The sequence below is a fragment of the Ranitomeya variabilis genome, chromosome 5 (genome assembly GCF_051348905.1).
Source record: "Ranitomeya variabilis isolate aRanVar5 chromosome 5, aRanVar5.hap1, whole genome shotgun sequence".
Classification (NCBI taxonomy): domain Eukaryota; kingdom Metazoa; phylum Chordata; class Amphibia; order Anura; family Dendrobatidae; genus Ranitomeya; species Ranitomeya variabilis.
In genome coordinates this window covers 92,925,693-92,945,065 of record NC_135236.1, presented here as the reverse complement: position 1 = coordinate 92,945,065, position 19,373 = coordinate 92,925,693, and the positions used below count along the sequence as shown (strand labels likewise).

Sequence of the window (19,373 nt, the reverse complement as noted above, 5' to 3'; positions counted from 1 at the left end):
GACAGACCTCATCCCTATCTTCACCAATAGTATTAGATGACCCATTACATGCTGTAGCATATCTTAATCTACACCCCATGACTAGAGGACATATTTATGACTTTCCACTCATCCTTCTCCATTGAGTTTCGAAAAATGTGGATTTCTAGCCTATAGTTTGGCCATACATATTAGTTAGTTGTTGGACGTAATTTCAGTTGACAACCATCTGTGCAGACTCCCCCATATACAGTAATGCTCGACCAAGCATTCTTGTGTTGACCATGAGAGAGGAGCTACCAGATCCCTATGTCCTGACATGGCCCAACATAATCTGTCCGAGGACCCCTGTGCAGATGATATGGCTGGCCAATTTTGTTCAAATTGCTGGATTCAGACAAGTTTTACTCAATGTGTATGGGGGCCTTTAGTGATGAACTCCACCATTGCTATTCTCCTTGTATTATTTTTTACATAGATCAATAGTACACGTGAAAATAAGTAACCTTGTAACATATCTTATCGGAGAAATCTGCTTCTTTCTCCTCCTGGACTAATCAGTCATTCTTAACCCCTTCACCCCCAAGGGTGGTTTGCACGTTAATGACCGGGCCAATTTTTACAATTCTGACCACTGTCCCTTTATGAGGTTATAACTCTGGAACGCTTCAACGGATCTTGGCGATTCTGACATTGTTTTCTCGTGACATATCGTACTTCATGATAGTGGTAAAATTTCTTCGATATAAGTTGCGTTTATTTGTGAAAAAAACGAATATTTGGCGAAAATTTTGAAAATTTCGCAATTTTCCAACTTTTAATTTTTATGCCCTTAAATCACAGACATATGTCACGCAAAATACTTAATAAGTAACATTTACCACATGTCTACTTTACATCAGCACAATTTTGGAACCAAAATTTTTTTTTGTGACGGAGTTATAAGGGTTAAAAGTTGACCAGCAATTTCTCATTTTTACAACACCATTTTTTTTTAGGGACCACATCTCATTTGAAGTCATTTTGAGGGGTCTATATGATAGAAAATACCCAAGTGTGACACCATTCTAAAAACTGCACCCCTCAAGGTACTCAAAACCACTTTCAAGAAGTTTATTAACCCTTCAGGTGTTTCACAGGAATTTTTGGAATGTTTAAATAAAAATGAACATTTAACTTTTTTTCACACAAAATGTATTTCAGATCCAATTTGTTTTATTTTACCAAGGGTAACAGGAGAAAATAGACCCCAAAATTTGTTGTACAATTTGTCCTGAGTATGCTGATACCCCATATGTGGGGGTAATCCACTGTTTGGGCGCATGGCAGAGCTCGGAAGGAAAGGAGCGCCATTTGACTTTTCAATGCAAAATTGACTGGAATTGAGATGGGACGCCATGTTGCATTTGGAGAGCCCCTGATGTGCCTAAACATTGAAACCCCCCACAAGTGACACCATTTTGGAAAGTAGACCCCCTAAGGAACTTATCTAGATGTGTGGTGAGCACTTTGACCCAACAAGTGCTTCACAGAAGTTTATAATGCAGAGCGGTAAAAATAAAAAATCATATTTTTTCACAAAAATGATATTTTCGCCCCCAATTTTTTATTTTTCCAAGGGTAAGAGAAGAAATTGGACCCCAAAAATTGTTGTGCAATTTGTCCTGAGTACGCTGATACCCCATATGTGGGTGTAAACCATTGTTTGGGCGCAGGGCAGAGCTCGGAAGGGAAGGAGCGCCATTTGACTTTTCAATGCAAAATTGACAGGAATTGAGATGGGACGCCATGTTGCATTTGGAGAGCCCCTGATGTGCCTAAACATTGAAACCCCCCACAAGTGACACCATTTTGGAAAGTAGACCCCCTAAGGAACTTATCGAGATGTGTGGTGAGCACTTTGACCCAACAAGTGCTTCACAGAAGTTTATAATGCAGAGCCGTAAAAATAAAAAATCATATTTTTTCACAAAAATGATCTTTTCGCCCCCATTTTTTTATTTCCCCAAGGGTAAGAGAAGAAATTAGAGCACAAAAGTTGTTGTGCAATTTGTCCTGAGTACGACGATACCCCATATGTGGGGGTAAACCACTGTTTGGGCGCATAGCAGAGCTCGGAAGGGAAGGAGCGCTATTTTACTTTTCAATGCAAAATTGACTGGAATTAAGATGGGATGCCATGTTGCGTTTGCAGAGCCCCTGATGTGCCTAAACATTAAAAACCCCCACAAGTGACACCATTTTGGAAAGTAGACCCCCTAAGGAACTTATCTAGATGTGTTTTGAGAGCTTTGAACCCCCAAGTGTTTCACTACAGTTAATAACGCAGAGCCGTGAAAATAAATTCTTTTTTTTTTTCACAAAAATGATTTTTTAGCCCCCAGTTTTGTATTTTCACAAGGGTAACAGGATAAATTGGACCCCAAAATTTGTTGTCCAATTTGTCCTGAGTATGCTGATACCCGATATGTGGGGGGGAACCACTGTTTGGGCGCATGACAGAGCTCGGAAGGGAAGGAGTGCCATTTGGAATGCAGACTTAAATGGATTGGTCTGCAGGCGTCACGTTGCATTTGCAGAGCCCCTGATGTACCCAAACAGTACAAACCCCCCACAAGTGACCCCATATTGGAAACTAGACCCCCCAAGGAACTTATCTAGATGTGTTGTGAGAACTTTGAACCCCCAAGTGTTTCACTACAGTTTATAACGCAGAGCCGTGAAAATAAATTCTTTTTTTTTTTTCACAAAAATGATTTTTTAGCCCCCAGTTTTGTATTTTCACAAGGGTAACAGGATGAATTGGACCCCAAAATTTGTTGTCCAATTTGTCCTGAGTATGCAGATACCCGATATGTGGGGGGGAACCACTGTTTGGGCGCATGACAGAGCTCGGAAGGGAAGGAGCGCCATTTGGAATGCAGACTTAAATGGATTGGTCTGCAGGCGTCACGTTGCATTTGCAGAGCCCCTGATGTACCCAAACAGTACAAACCCCCCACAAGTGACCCCATATTGGAAACTAGACCCCCCAAGGAACTTATCTAGATGTGTTGTGAGAACTTTGAACCCCCAAGTGTTTCACTACAGTTTATAACGCAGAGCCGTGAAAATAAAAATTCTTTTTTTTTTTCACAAAAATGATTTTTTTAGCCCCCAGTTTTGTATTTTCACAAGGGTATCAGGATAAATTGGACCCAAAAAGTTGTTGTCTAATTTGTCCTGAGTATGCTGATACCCCATATGTGGGGGGGAACCACTGTTTGGGCGCATGACAGAGCTCGGAAGGGAAGGAGCGCCATTTGGAATGCAGACTTAAATGGATTGGTCTGCAGGCGTCACGTTGCATTTGCAGAGCCCCTGATGTACCCAAACAGTACAAACCCCCCACAAGTGACCCCATATTGGAAACTAGACCCCCCAAGGAACTTATCTAGATGTGTTGTGAGAACTTTGAACCCCCAAGTGTTTCACTACAGTTTATAACGCAGAGCCGTGAAAATAAATTCTTTTTTTTTTTTTCACAAAAATGATTTTTTAGCCCCCAGTTTTGTATTTTCACAAGGGTAACAGGATGAATTGGACCCCAAAATTTGTTGTCCAATTTGTCCTGAGTATGCTGATACCCGATATGTGGGGGGGAACCACTGTTTGGGCGCATGACAGAGCTCGGAAGGGAAGGAGCGCCATTTGGAATGCAGACTTAAATGGATTGGTCTGCAGGCGTCACGTTGCATTTGCAGAGCCCCTGATGTACCCAAACAGTACAAACCCCCCACAAGTGACCCCATATTGGAAACTAGACCCCCCAAGGAACTTATCGAGATGTGTTGTGAGAACTTTGAACCACCAAGTGTTTCACTACAGTTTATAACGCAGAGCCGTGAAAATAAATTCTTTTTTTTTTTCACAAAAATGATTTTTTAGCCCCCAGTTTTGTATTTTCACAAGGGTAGCAGGATAAATTGGACCCCAAAATTTGTTGTCCAATTTGTCCTGAGTATGCTGATACCCGATATGTGGGGGGGAACCACTGTTTGGGCGCATGACAGAGCTCGGAAGGGAAGGAGCGCCATTTGGAATGCAGACTTAAATGGATTGGTCTGCAGGCGTCACGTTGCATTTGCAGAGCCCCTAATGTACCCAAACAGTACAAACCCCCCACAAGTGACCCCATATTGGAAACTAGACCCCCCAAGGAACTTATCTAGATGTGTTGTGAGAACTTTGAACCCCCAAGTGTTTCACTACAGTTTATAACGCAGAGCCGTGAAAATAAATTCTTTTTTTTTTTCACAAAAATGATTTTTTAGCCCCCAGTTTTGTATTTTCACAAGGGTAACAGGATAAATTGGACCCCAAAATTTGTTGTCCAATTTGTCCTGAGTATGCTGATACCCGATATGTGGGGGGGAACCACTGTTTGGGCGCATGACAGAGCTCGGAAGGGAAGGAGCGCCATTTGGAATGCAGACTTAAATGGATTGGTCTGCAGGCGTCACGTTGCATTTGCAGAGCCCCTGATGTACCCAAACAGTACAAACCCCCCACAAGTGACCCCATATTGGAAACTAGACCCCCCAAGGAACTTATCTAGATGTGTTGTGAGAACTTTGAACCCCCAAGTGTTTCACTACAGTTTATAACGCAGAGCCGTGAAAATAAAAATTCTTTTTTTTTTCACAAAAATGATTTGTTTAGCCCCCAGTTTTGTATTTTCACAAGGGTATCAGGATAAATTGGACCCAAAAAGTTGTTGTCTAATTTGTCCTGAGTATGCTGATACCCCATATGTGGGGGGGAACCACTGTTTGGGCGCATGACAGAGCTCGGAAGGGAAGGAGCGCCATTTGGAATGCAGACTTAAATGGATTGGTCTGCAGGCGTCACGTTGCATTTGCAGAGCCCCTGATGTACGCAAACAGTACAAACCCCCCACAAGTGACCCCATATCGGAAATTAGACCCCCCAAGGAACTTATCTAGATGTGTTGTGAGAACTTTGAACCCCCAAGTGTTTCACTACAGTTTACAACGCAGAGCCGTGAAAATAAAAAATCCTTTTTTTCCCACAAAACTTATTTTTTGGCCCCCAGTTTTGTATTTTCCCAAGGGTAGCAGGAGAAATTGGACCCCAAAAGATGATGTCCAGTTTGTCCTGAGTACGCTGATACCCCATATGTTGGGGTAAACCCCTGTTTGGGCACACGGGAGAGCTCGGAAGGGAAGGAGCACTGTTTTCCTTTTTCAACGCAGAATTGGCTGGAATTCAGATCGGATGCCATATCCCGTTTGGAAAGCCTCTGATGTGCCCGAACAGTGGAAACCCCCCAATTATAACTGAAACCCTAATCCAAACACACCCCTTACCCTAATCCCAACATTAACCCTAACCACTCCTCTAACCCAGACACACCCAACCCTATTCCCAACCGTAAATGTAATCCAAACCCTAACCCTATCTTTAGCCCCAACCCTAACTGTAGCCCCAACCCTAGCCCCAACCCTAGCCCTAACCCTAGCAATAACCCTAGCCCTAACCCTTGCCCTAACCCTAGCAATAACCCTAGCCCTAACTCTAGTCCTAACTCTAGCTCTAACCCTAACCCTAATGGGAAAATGGAAATAAATACATTTTTTAATTTTTTTATTTTTCCCTAACTAAGGGGGTGATGAAGGGGGGTTTGATTTACTTTTATAGCGGGTTTTTTAGCGGATGTTTATGATTGGCAGCCGTCACACACTGAAAGACGCTTTTCATTGCAAAAAATATTTTTTGCGTTACCACATTTTGAGAGCTGTAATTTTTCCATATTTGAGTCCACAGAGTCATGTGAGATCTTGTTTTTTGCGGGATGCGTTGACGTTTTTATTGGTAACATTTTCGGACACGTGACATTTTTTGATCGCTATTTATTCCGATTTTTGTGAGGCAAGAGTGATCAAAAACCAGCTATTCATGAATTTCTTTTGGGAGAGGCGTTTATACTGTTCCGCGTTTGGTAAAATTGATAAAGCAGTTTTATTCGTCGGGTCAGTACGATTACAGCGATATCTCATTTATATCATTTTTTTAATGTTTTGGCGCTTTTATACAATAAAAACTATTTTATAGAAAAAATAATGATTTTGGTATCGCTTTATTCTCAGGACTATAACTTTTTTATTTTTTTGCTGATGATGCTGTATGGCAGCTCGTTTTTTGCGGGACAAGATGACGTTTTCAGCGGTACCATGGTTATTTATATCAGTCTTTTTGATCGCGTGTTATTCCACTTTTTGTTCGGCGGTATGATAATAAAGCGTTGTTTTTTGCCTCGTTTTTTTTTTTTTTTTCTTACGGTGTTTACTGAAGGGGTTAACTAGTGGGCCAGTTTTATAGGTCGGGTCGTTACGGACGCGGCGATACTAAATATGTGTACTTTTATTGTTTTTTTTATTTTATTTAGATAAAGAAATGTATTTATGGAAATAATATATATATATTTTTTTCATTATTTTGGAATATTTTTTTTTTTTTTTTTTTTTACACATTTGGAAAAATTTTTTTTTACTTTTTTACTTTGCCCCAGGGGGGGACAATACAGATCGGTGATCTGTCAGTTTGCATAGCACTCTGACAGATCACCGATCTGAGAGAAGTGCAGGCTGCTTCACAGTGCCTGCTCTGAGCAGGCTTCTGTGAAGCCACCTCCCTCCCTGCAGGACCCGGATCCGCGGCCATCTTGGATCCGGGTCTGGAGCAGGCAGGGAGGGAGGTAAGACCCTCGCAGCAACGCGATCACATCGCGTTGCTGCGGGGGGCTCAGGGAAGCCCGCAGGGAGCCCCCTCCCTGCGGGATGCTTCCCTGCACCGCCGGCACATCGCGATCATGTTTGATCGCGGTGTGCCGGGGGTTAATGTGCCGGGGGCGGTCCGTGACCGCTCCTGGCACATAGTGCCGGATGTCAGCTGCGATATGCAGCTGACACCCGGCCGCGATCGGCCGCGCTCCCCCCGTGAGCGCGGCCGATCGCGTATGACGTACTATTCCGTCCTTGGGAAGTAGGGCCCACCCCACATGGACGGAATAGTACGTCTAATGACAGAAAGGGGTTAAACAATTCTCATTTCTTGGTTAAAATGTGGATTCAGTGAAGACAGACTTTCCCATTACGGAGATAGAAGATAGCAGCTGCTGCTGATAAGACTCTAGGAAGCCCGGATAGGGAGGAGCTTTGCCTCTAGCTCCACCTTTCCTCTCAACTCCTCCCATCTACATAGAATCTCCTCGGTACCAACTGCCATCTCCTATATCAGTAATGTAACATTCTGTCTTCACTGAGTATAGATTTTACACGGCAATGACAATTTTGAGAATGAATGATCAGTCCAGGAGGAGAAAGATGCAGATTTCTCAGATACAATATATAACAAAGTTTCTTATTTTCATGGGTACAATCTAATATATAAAGCTGAATGTGTGTATGTGTGTGTGTGTATGTGTGTGTATGTCCGGGATTGGCATCTGAACCGTCGCAGCTACAGGCACAAAATTTTGCACAGTCACACGTCTGGACCCCGAGAGCGTCATAGGCTATGTTGTGAGGTGAAATTTTAACCCCGCGCTTTCCAATTCACCAAACAATTTTGCCCCTATCTACATAATGGGGAAAAAGTGAAAGGAAAAGTGTTGGAGGCGTCGCAGCTACAGGCACAAAATTTTGCACAGTCACACGTCTGGACCCCGAGAGCGTCAAAGCTATGTTGTGAGGTGAAATTTTAACCCCGCGCTTTCCAATTCACCAAACAATTTTGCCCCTATCTACATATTGGGGAAAAAATGAAAGTAAAAGTGTTGGAGGCAAATTAACAGCTGCCAGATGTGAACAAGGGGGACTTAAAGAATGAGAGCGATGGCGCCAAAGACTATATACTGTACAGTTGCTAAGGTGGGGCCCCGACATGGGATAATCACCACACCACCACGGGGATATGAACACACACACAAAATGCGCCACACACTACCACGTGCTCGAACACATATACCACCCTCAGCGCACATTTCACCACACATACACCAACCTCGCCACATAAAAGTCGAAACACAAAAGTCGCCGCTCAAAACTCGCCACGCGCAAAACTCTCCACATGTAAAACTCGCCACACGTGCAAAACTCACCTCATGGAAAACTCGCCACACGCAAAACTTGCACACGCGGAAAAATTGCCACATGCACAAAAGTTGCAACACATGCAAAAGTTGCCTCACACAAAACTTGCACGTACTCAAAAGGCACCACACATAAAACTCGCCACGCGCAAAACTTGCTGCACACAACTTGCTACACTAACCTGTCACATGCAACTCGACACACAAAAAGTTGCTACACGCATGTCGCCACACAAAACTCATCTCACAAAAGTCGCTACATGCATGTCGCCACACGCAACTCAACACACACAACTTGACACACGAAACTCGCCCTAAAACACACACAAGTCTGGTATTATCCTTCAAAAATAAAAATCTGATTAATAAGCAGACAAACTACAAGAGCAACAAATGTACCATATAGGAATCCGGCAGCTGTCAGTCACATGACCAGTCTATTATGTGTATGTGTGAGCTAATATATACTGCCAGGGGGTGGGCTTACTGTTGGCTGGGGATTTATCAGGCTGCCAATTTAGCTTACAAATACTGAGGTAAAAATACTGACCAAATAACGTGTGAACGAGGTCTAATACAGGAGGAGATGACATATAGATATATACTATATACAGGAGGAGATGACACACAGGTATATACTATTTACAGGGGAGATGACACACAGGTATATACTATATACAGGAGATGACACACAGATATATACTATATACAGGAGAGATGACACAGGTATATACTATATAGAGGAGGAGATGACATACAGGTACATACTACATACAGGAGGAGATGACATACAGGTATATACTATATACAGGAGGAGATGACACACAGGTATATACTATATACAGGAGCAGATTACCTACAGGTATATAGTATATACAGGAGGAGATGACATACAGGTATATGCTATGTATAGGAGGAGATGACATACAGGTATATACTATATACAGGAGGAGATGACACACAGATATGTACTATATATAGGTGAGATGACACACATGTATATACTATATACAGGAGGAGATTACATACAGGTATATACTATATACAGGGGAGATGCCACACAGCAGGTATATACTATATACAGGGGAGATGACATACAGGTATATATTATATACAGGAGATGACATACAGGTGTATACTATATATAAGGGAGATGACAAACATGTATATACTGAGGTGAAAATGAGAGGTGTGAGGTGAAAATGAAAAGGTGTGAGTGCAAAATGAGAGGAGTGAGGGAAAATAGTGGAGTGATCGGAAAATGACAGATGTGAGGTCGAAATGACAAGTGTTAGGGGGGAATGAGAGGAGTGAGGGGGAAAATAAGAGGAGTGAGGGGGAGAATGAGAGGTGTGAGGGAGAAAATGAGAGATGTGAGGGGGAAAATGAAAGATGTGATGGGGAAAATGAGAGGCGTGATGGGAAAATAAGAGAAGTGAGGTGCTATAACTAACCACAGATATTTACTATGCCCAGGCAACGCCGGGCTCTTCAGCTAGTTGATTTATAAAATAAAAATTAAAACGACGGTAACTCTTTAAGTTCTCTCTTCGAGTATTTGGTGTAAGTTTTAGATATTCTGTGCAAGCTTAGATGTTTGGTATGCAACATGAGTAAAATGTAATGCAGCCCTGTGTATGTATTTCAAATGTAGTGTATTTCCTCGGCTTATTCATTAACGCTCCTCCTCCACATGCGCATCCCTCTCCCCGATGACCAACCTGCATTCATACAAGTGCGGAGGACATTCTTATTTTATTCAAGCAAATAAGAAAACAGGAGCATTACTTAGCTGGCACCCCTTGCCTCCATTCACGACTTTCTCAGATGTGGGAGAGAAGAGCATATACATAGCGTACATTCAGCTGCCTCCATTCATTACGCTATTCATTGTTACCAAGGACATTATATGCACTCAAAGGGAATTTCATTTCACAATATCTTCCATTTCTCCCTTCCTTATCCATCATATTCATGCTCTGGCTGGACATAATTATTATTATCATCACACTTTGAGCAAAGTATTTGATTGCATGCCCTCATTCTCTCCCAATCTTCTGCTAACTGATCAACGAAAATAATTTTGTGTGAAGGTAACGTCACAATGATATTCTGAAGCCCCTGTTTTCTGTCCACAGGCCAGGTACAGTCAGGTCTCCACAGTGCAAGCCTCCCTTTGCTGACCCAAACCTTGAGCTGAGCTGAGACCACATGCCTAGGAGGTGAGAGATATTTCAGTATTTGCATCAGTTAGCACCGGATTGTCGCAGACGAGCATGCATGATAGTCACCATTCTTGTCAACCATTTGTATCTTCTGTGGCCTCCATTAGTTGTGAATTCTTGTATAATAAACCAGAAACTATAATTATTATTAACACAACTTATTTTCTGGGTACCATACATATTCCATCCCATTGTTCAGTACTTTACTGAAGATCCCCAACTGAATAGAAGGCAATCTTTTCACAACCAGTTGTGTATGGGAAGAACTGTGGACCATAGGGTGGTCAATCTGAGATGCCTTCCATTCTTTTATAACTTACGAGACTTGAATGAATTGATATGTGTCTTATTCTGGTAGGCTGGCTGTGTTAAAATAACAGCGTTCCGCTACCTTTGTCATGAAATCTAATGTTAAATTATCTGGCAGTGCCAAGATCACGAAGCGTGAGACCCATCTACAAAGTGTTCATGCTCTTCTCATCCGTCACATAAAGTTATTACTGCATGATTAGTGTTGTGTCTATCCCATTCATTGGGGTATTCTCTCCCTCTCCTTGCTTCCGTGGATGTCCATGTTCTCTTTATGTTGAGTGGGTGGATTCTCTGTAGTGTAATATCAGAACTGAACTGTGGACTAAAGGCTATGGAGAACTGTGAGGAGGAAAAATTAGTACACACAGTATATTACTGGTAATAAAATTGCACAACGTTTCAATCTGCAATCTTTATCCCTTCTTCATTTTCAGACCCTTGATGTGCAGTTTGAAGCCATATCCAGGTTTCGTATTTGTCTTTTGTGGGAGTGTCACTCCCAGTAATATAGGCTGGGTGTCAGCTCTATATGTATCCAGGGTGCTGCTTTCTTCATTGGTACATATCAGCTCAGCTTCTATCCTGCACTTATTTATGCGCTTTCCTCCTTTACTGTAGCCTGTTGCCTGTGCCCTCTCTAAGACTTTACATGCTTTTGCCTCTATGCAAATTTGTAGAGATCTGCTAACAGCCCCATCTCTTTCCCGGCAGCTATCTCTAACACTGAGAGAAGGGAGGGGGAGAATAGAGAGACGTCAGAACCAAGAACAAGAGTTCTGGTGGATTTGTGATATTTTTGCAGAGCCATTACAGAGGTTATCTAGGAATTTTTTTACTATGGGCCTAAGAACATGCAGGCAGATAGATGCTAACAGATGAAACAACCTGCCTGCCCTATCCTACGCTGCCTCAGGGCGGATACTGACCATTCCTGCTGGCAGCTCAACTGATCTACGTCAACAGAGCTGCTCTTTCTCTTCCACACTGCTCTGTTTATGGGGCTTGACTGCCGGCTGATTGACAGCATGGCTTCCTGCAGTTAGGCAGCGGGGAGCCGACTATCAATCAGCATGACGTTGGAAGTCAACAAAGCTGAGCAGAGGAGAAGCCGCTACTGTGTCCATGTGACCTCAGCGGAAGCTGCTGAATCACGGGCAGGAGTAATTGGTGACCGCTCTGTGCCGGCAGAGATCGGAGCCATAAATGTCGAATCAGCTGAACCAGCCATGCACATGTTTGGAGGGACAGGAAAAATAAATGTGGGTCGACAGCTATTTCAGGTTTATGGACATTTTAAGGAGACAACAAGACAAACTGCTACATTTACTGGAAATAAAGCGCATGCATATTGATTGATTTATGCCATGATATGTGCACACTGCACTGCGATAGACTTAGTGGTGCTGTGTGACCTTCGAGTTGGCATTAGAAGTATTGCCTCGTGCTTTGCATTCCTTGTAGTAAGTGCAGAATCTATACCATTATATAAATGGAAGAGATCGGGCTGTATAAATAGCAACCATTTAGCATTTGAGAAACGACAGTGTGGGATCCCTGCCATGGTTCACGACCTTAAGGTGTGTGGGGGGAAGCCAGGGGGATAAAACAACGAGAATGATTGCTTATGTGTTGGACATTCAGAAAAACGAATGCAGTCTCACATAAAAAAAATCTGCCCTAAAAATGAGGTCTAAATGATATAAATTGGCATACAATTTACCACTCAGGACAGAAGGGCTTGGAGTATGTTTAACCCTTTATGCCTAGTGATCATTTGATCAATTCTCCATTTAGCAGTTCCATAGAGAGGTCCTTTAGAGAGGGTTGTCCTGCAGAAGCTCTTGTTTGGACCATACCAAGAACCGCTGAGCTTCCTGTTGATATATTTGCTTTTTAATCTCTCCCAAGTAGTGTTGAGCGATACCGTCCGATACTTGAAAGTATCGGTATCGGAAAGTATCGGCCGATACCGGCAAAGTATCGGATCTAATCCGATACCGATACCCGATACCAATGCAAGTCAATGGGACTCAAGTATCGGACGGTATCCTGTATGATTCCCAGGGTCTGAAGGAGAGGAAACTCTCCTTCAGGCCCTGGGATCCATATTAATGTGTAAAAGAAAGAATTAAAATAAAAAATATTGCTATACTCACCTCTCCGAAGCAGCCTGGACCTTACCTAGGGAACCGGCAGCGTTCTTTGCTTAAAATGCGCGCGTTTACTGCCTTCCGTGACGTCACGGCTTGTGATTGGTCGCGTGCCACCCATGTGGCCGCGACGCGACCAATCACAGCAAGCCGTGACGTAATTTTCAGGTCCTGAATGCCTAATTCTAGGCATTCAGGATTTGAAAATTACGTTACAGCTTGTGATTGGTCGCGTCGCGGTCACATGGGCGGCACGTGACCAATCACAAGCCGTGACGTCACGGAAGGCAGTAAACGCGCGCATTTTAAGCAAAGAACGCTGCCGGTTCCCTCGGTAAGGTCCAGGCTGTGTCGGAGAGGTGAGTATAGCAATATTTTTTATTTTAATTCTTTCTTTTACACATTAATGTTGTTTCGATACCGATACCCGATACCACAAAAGTATCGGATCTCGGTATCGGAATTCCGATACCCGCAAGTATCGGCCGATACCCGATACTTGCGGTATCGGAATGCTCAACACTACTCCCAAGGTATTTACTCCTCTCCCTCAACAAGACAATGAACAGGGGTCTAGCCCTAGGTTGTCCGGCCTTAGAGTACAAGTCTGCAGTCACTCTATGTGACTGAAGACATGTGAATCCTTACAGCCTGCACACTGTGCACTGTCAGGATTCTCCTGTTCCGGTGCTGGGAGATCGCAAGTATGTGATTTTCATACTTTCGGTCACCTGCCGACAAGATGGGCATGGCCGGACAAGTCTAGTTGGAATACTTAGGGTCACATAACCACCCTCTCTTGGTGCCAATGTGAACAAGCAACTTTCGAATTGTAATTGTCGAATTTAATTCTTATTAAAAATCCTTTTCATTGCCAAAGAACAAAGAAGTTTATATTTTATTGTTTACCGTTCATTGCCTAGGTTACCGGCCTCCTCTGCAGTCAATCACATGCAAGCACCTGCAGTGCTAGAGTGGTGCTATTAATAAAAGGTCCCTGCCCAGGTCCTATACTTATCCATTGCCGGCTTCCACTTTTATCAGTGCTGCTCCGGACCCATGACACCATCTTGTGACCGTAACTTTTGACTGTTTGGAGGTCAGAGGTAACTGTCACAGGCGCTCAGTATAAGTCTATGAGGGTCAGAACAATGCTCTCATAGACTTAGATTGGAAAGTGATCTTTGACTCGCTCCTACAAACACTGGAGCGATCCGACAGGTTACAACTTGCTGAAGACTGACCCGAGCGGCAGCGATAGAAGGTAAAGACGGGAGAATGTAAGTATAAGACCAAGGGGCAGTGACCTTAAATTTGAAGCACCGCTCCAGCGCTGCAATAAGAAACTCCACTGGAATGGTGTTTGACAGCTCTTTGCTATAGAGTTTGCAGGCATTGCTCTGAATCTGGTCAAGTCCAGCCATTTCCAGTTCCCTTGCTCTCCTCCAGTGTTGGAGAGGCACAGCTGCTTCCAGTAAGGGTGAGCACACAGCTTGTACCAGAGGCTCAATCATCCCGATAGTTCATACTACCAATCATTGGGAGCGCACTGAACTCAGCAAGCAGGAAGCCAGGAGGCAGAGGTGCGCTGCGCTCCAGAAGCACTTTGTTGAGACTTTTTGGCAATCTACTGCCCCAACTAGCCCCACGCTGTCCCTAGCAGCCTCTTGACTACTACTTTGCACACTGCGGTCCACACACTGACTTGCCCTGTCACTTCCTGGACTTGCTACTAACTCTCAGTTCCCCCTCCCAAACTGAGCCGGCCATTACAGTTAACCCTGTCCAAGCTAATGGGTATTATCCTTTTACAACATACACAAACATCAAATGCATTTAACCCTTGGAGTGTCAGGGAGCAAGCCACCAGGCCCCACCACTGCTACAGATACATCTACAAGTAACTACATAAACCATTATAACATTCATCCCGTATCAATAATCAAAGCCAAAGACAGAGGCAACTTTATGGCAAGACATTAAAAATGAAATGTCTCTGTGTCATACATGACCCCCCGTCCTATTACTTTTGCTGTCTCTGATGTCTTGTAATGTAAAATCTTCCAAATTATCCCAATGCAGACGATCTTGTCCAGTCTGTTTAGCATTTCCCCTATTAAATCCACCCGAATCATTAAAGAATCATTTTGTTTGTGCCTGAGGATGCGGCCAGCTTAAGTTTCAGATTAGATGTGGGGAAGCGAAATGAACAGGAGCACAGATTTCTTAACAAAACATGATTTTTCATCTTGTTCTTTAGACTGTGTACAGCAAACTCCCGCTTCTCTCATTAGATGTTAATAGGCTGCGCTCTGTTTTCTTTATAGCGAGGGCTTCTGCTAGCACAATACTGAGCCAGCAAACAGAATGGAAATAGTACATAAATATAGATAAGATTCATTTAGATGAATAGCAATTGCATTGAACGTACATTAACTTTTTTGCTACTAAAAATGAAATGACCAAGGATAAAAATCTCTTAGGGGCAATGAAATAAAGCTGAGACGCAAGTATCAGATGCCAAGAAAGCCAACTTGTTACCTCTCGCCAGCCTTTGTTGTCTGCTCTACTGTTTCTTACAGTAGTGGAAGGGTAATTGCTTCTGCTTCCTTTCTTTTTACATATTTTTTAGCTTCTCTTTTGTTATATGTCTCTTATTATTTAGCTTTCTGGAGGATGGCGGCATCAATTAAAAACAAGAATCGAGTTTGGGTATAGGAGGGCGTTGATTGTTATCTTGTCCAAGGGTGCAACAAATCAGGTCATAACTAGAAAAGCCAAGACCCCATCCATAACAAACTTCTGAATGAGTTTTTGTTCACCCACTTATGTCACACTCGGGCCCTCCCGCTGTGCCACCTGCGCATCCTCCCAGTCACCCCCCATTCCCGGTCCATCCTGCAGTGCTGCCTGCTCTGACAGCAACTATCTGCACACAGCGGACATACTGCAGAAGGGTCTAGTGGTGATGTGTGGTAGATGGGGGGTGCAAACCAGCCACCGTCATGCACTGCTACAGCATTTATCAGGGCACATAAGCAGACCTTGACCAAACAGTTCACTAAGAGTCCTACTGCCGAGTATGGTCGGGTTGGTCAGAAGAAGCCTCTAATGGTGTCCAAGTTCCAGTCCACAAAGCTGCTTTCCAGCAAGGATTGTGATGCGAGTTTCAGAGGCATGTCTTAGGTAGATGCGCCCTTGGTATAGTTGTATTGCAATTTCTTTGAAAATGTAAAGACACCAGGGCACTCCAAACCGTCAGGAGTCAAGGCACTTGTAGGGTTTGCCTCCACTGTTGGTACTCTACTGGCTTAGTGACAAAAATATCTAGTGATGTCATTCCCCTAGAAAATTATTTACTGTTTTTACTGTAATTTCTCAGAGAAAACATATGATTTTTGGGATATTTTTTATCAACCTTCGTTGTTTCACTCCACCTAGTGGACTAACTGGATAATCTAAGGGTTAGTTCGCCTCTTCACCCTAGTACTAAATAGTGGCTATGCTGTAGTCAATTACAGTATAGGCATGCCACCTGGTGTCTTCTGTTTGCCTTACTTTGCATTCCCTGATGAGACTACCTCATTGATCCAAGATGGCTACTGCAGTGCCATAGTGCGCAGTGGTAAGTCTGAACTATGCCTCTACATCTGTGGCCAAGAAAAGCAGGGGAAACGTGGTTTGGATTTACCACTGCACTCCCTTTGCAACTATAAAATAAGTCAAAAGTAGAGGACCAATAAATATATCACTCATCACTTCTCATCAGAGCTGGTGAGGGAGTGCACTGTCACTGTGCAATAAGAAGAACAGTGCACAGTGACGAGATCTTACTGATCATCCATCGGAATTGACAGCTGATGCATGCTCAGTCGAGCAGCGAGTAGCCCAGCCCCTGAAACAGAAGTCACTGTTGATGCTTCATTTAAGGGAGGGGGAAGAAGCTGCGGCAATGACCGCAACCTCTGCCCCATGACGACTCATTGAGAATCCCAGCAAACACTGGGCAATCTCAAACAAAGCATCATCAGGGAGGGAGTAGTATATAAAAAAGCAGTTAGATAGTTCAATGAGGAAATTATAAGGAATATTTAATTAATGTATATTAGAAAAAGATTTAACTATAACATAATAAATACAGACATAGGAATAAAATAAAAAGTAGTTTCTGACCACCCCTTTAATGACCAACTGTAATCTCTGGTTAACCCTTGCAGAATGTATTTAATTTCCCTGCAGCACCACCAGTTTTTCTGAGAATGAATCTATTGCCCTTGTGAGATTAGAGAAAAAAATCTGATTCGAAAACTCTTGGGCAAAAGGGTAATCTCAACCTCTTAGACCACCCGAAATATCTAACCCTATGCCACTCCATCTTAGATGACTCTAAGACCTGTGAAATCTTATCTGCTAATCTGACCCTCATATACACTAACACGCTTTTAGCCATCCTTGGCAAAGCCAGAGAATAGTCCTTCATCTCTAATAATGAACACTAATTTTTGTCACTAGAGTCACCAACTATGCCTACTTTCTTTGCCCTCCTGAAAATCCATAAGGGCCTTAATCCCCTTAAAGGAAGTATTATCGTCTCTAGAATTGATTCTTTCACCTAGAACAGCGGAATATACAGCTCTGGCAAAAATTAAGAGACCACTGCAAAATGTTCAGATTTTTCTCTTTATAGGTATATTTTTGAAGAAAAAGTAAATTGTTCATTTATTCTATAAATTTCTCACAAGATGTGAATTTCCAAGCAATACATTTTGTTTTGTTTTTTTTCTGACAAAGAAAAATGATCAAAATAAAAAAAACCCCAGTGCTTTCAGATAATACAAAGAAAACAAGTTCATAATCATTTAGAATTGGAAGGGACCTCAATGGTCATCGTGTGCAACCCCGTGCTCAATGCAGTATTCACTAAACCATCTCAAACACATGTCTGTACAGCCTCTGTTTGAAGACTTCCAAGGAGAACTCACCATTTCTCATGGTAGCCTGTTCCACTCAGTGATCACCCTGACTGTCAACAAGTTTTTTGTAATATCTAATCTGTGTCTTCTCACTTTCAGTTTCATTCCATTGCTTCTTGAGTTTTCATGTGCAAATGAGAATAAAGATGATCCCTTTTCACTGTGACATCCCTTCAGATATTTGCAAACAGCTATTAAGTCTCCTCTTAGCCTTTTTTGAAATCTAAACATTCCCAGATCCTTTAACTTTTCCTTGTAGGATATATTTTGCAGTCAGCTCACCATCCTGATAGCTCTTCTCAGAACTTGCTCCAGTTTTTCAATGTCTTTTTAAAAATGGGGTACCCAGAAATGGACACAGTATTCCAAATGAGGCCTAACCAAGGAGGAGTAGAGGGGGATAATTACTTCACGTGATCTAGACTCTATGCTTCTCTTAATATATCCTAGAACTGTGTTTGCCTTTTTTGCTGCTGCATCACACTGTTGACTCATGTGCAGTCTGTGATCTATTAGTATACCCAAGTCTTTTTCACACATGCTGTTGCTTAGTTCTTTTTCACATGTGCTGTTGCTAAGTTCTATTCCTCTCATTCTATAGATGTTATTTTTGTTTTTCATGCCCAGACATAGAATCTTGCATTTCTCCTTGTTAAATACCATTCTGTTAGTTGCTGCCCATTGTTCAAGCTTATATATATTCTTCTGAATCCTTTCTCTGTCTTCTGTAGTGTTAGCTATCCCTTCTAGCTTTGCATTGTCTGCAAATTTGAAAAGTTTACCTTCAGTTACCTTATCTAGATCATTTATAAAAATGTTGAACAACACTGGGGCCAGGACAGAACCTTGTGGTACCCCACTTCAAACACTTAATTGGATATTAAACCATTTATCACCACTCTTTGAGTACGATTGTGGTGCCCTTGAAGGTCCAGTTGCCACAGGGGTACTGCACCTCAGCCAGAGGTGTGGTACTCAACTCTTGGGTAAGGAGGGGGCACTATCCGGTACCCATACACTAGTATCCAACACCACACGACTCCAGGCCAGGGGGATCTGGGCGGACCCTAGTTAGGGAGGGCCCCATCTCAGGCTGGAGAGGGAACTAGGTAGAGGGTGTGGGTGGAGAAAGTGACAGTTGGGAGTGAGGAGTTGTCATGGAAACAGGAGGAGGTGGAGTTAGTCTGTGAGGATTCAGTCAGTTGGTGAGAAGAGAGAGAGAGAAGGGAGTGAGAAGAGGAGCTCCAGAGAGAAGAGGTCCTAGGGTCCAGGGAAGTGAAGAATCCACCCGTGGCGCCCGAATCCATGCCGACCGTAGTCGGGTGGAGGGACCAGGTGGTAATGGGGGACTGACCCCAGACTAGTGGAGAGACTGTAGGACTCAGCCAACAAACCGGAGGCTGTGGTGTCTGTATGTGCCACAGCCAAATCACATTTGCTGAAAAAGCAGCCATATAGGATCTGAGGCTGCTGGCTTGGGACACTGTGTGTAAGGCGCAGGGCAGGAGAGTGAGAGCCAGCGCAGAGAGATGACCAGGAAAGGTACACAAGCAAGGGGTCCCGAAAAAGTGCACCCCAAATT

The 19,373-nt window shown here is 43.1% G+C and overlaps 1 protein-coding gene across 2 annotated transcripts in view; it reads left to right on the top strand.

The window, feature by feature from the left end:
* Window positions 1–19,373, top strand: part of LRRTM4 (leucine rich repeat transmembrane neuronal 4) — a 732,348-nt gene that overhangs the window by 605,644 nt on the left and 107,331 nt on the right. The window contains exon 3 of one of the 2 annotated variants that reach the window (XM_077262967.1): window positions 10,270–10,353. The exons of the other annotated variant lie outside the window; for it this stretch is intronic. Coding sequence (XP_077119082.1) covers window positions 10,270–10,314 — 45 coding nt within the window. The 3' untranslated portion in view covers window positions 10,315–10,353. The remainder of the gene's footprint in view (window positions 1–10,269; window positions 10,354–19,373) is intronic. 2 annotated transcript variants of the gene reach the window in all.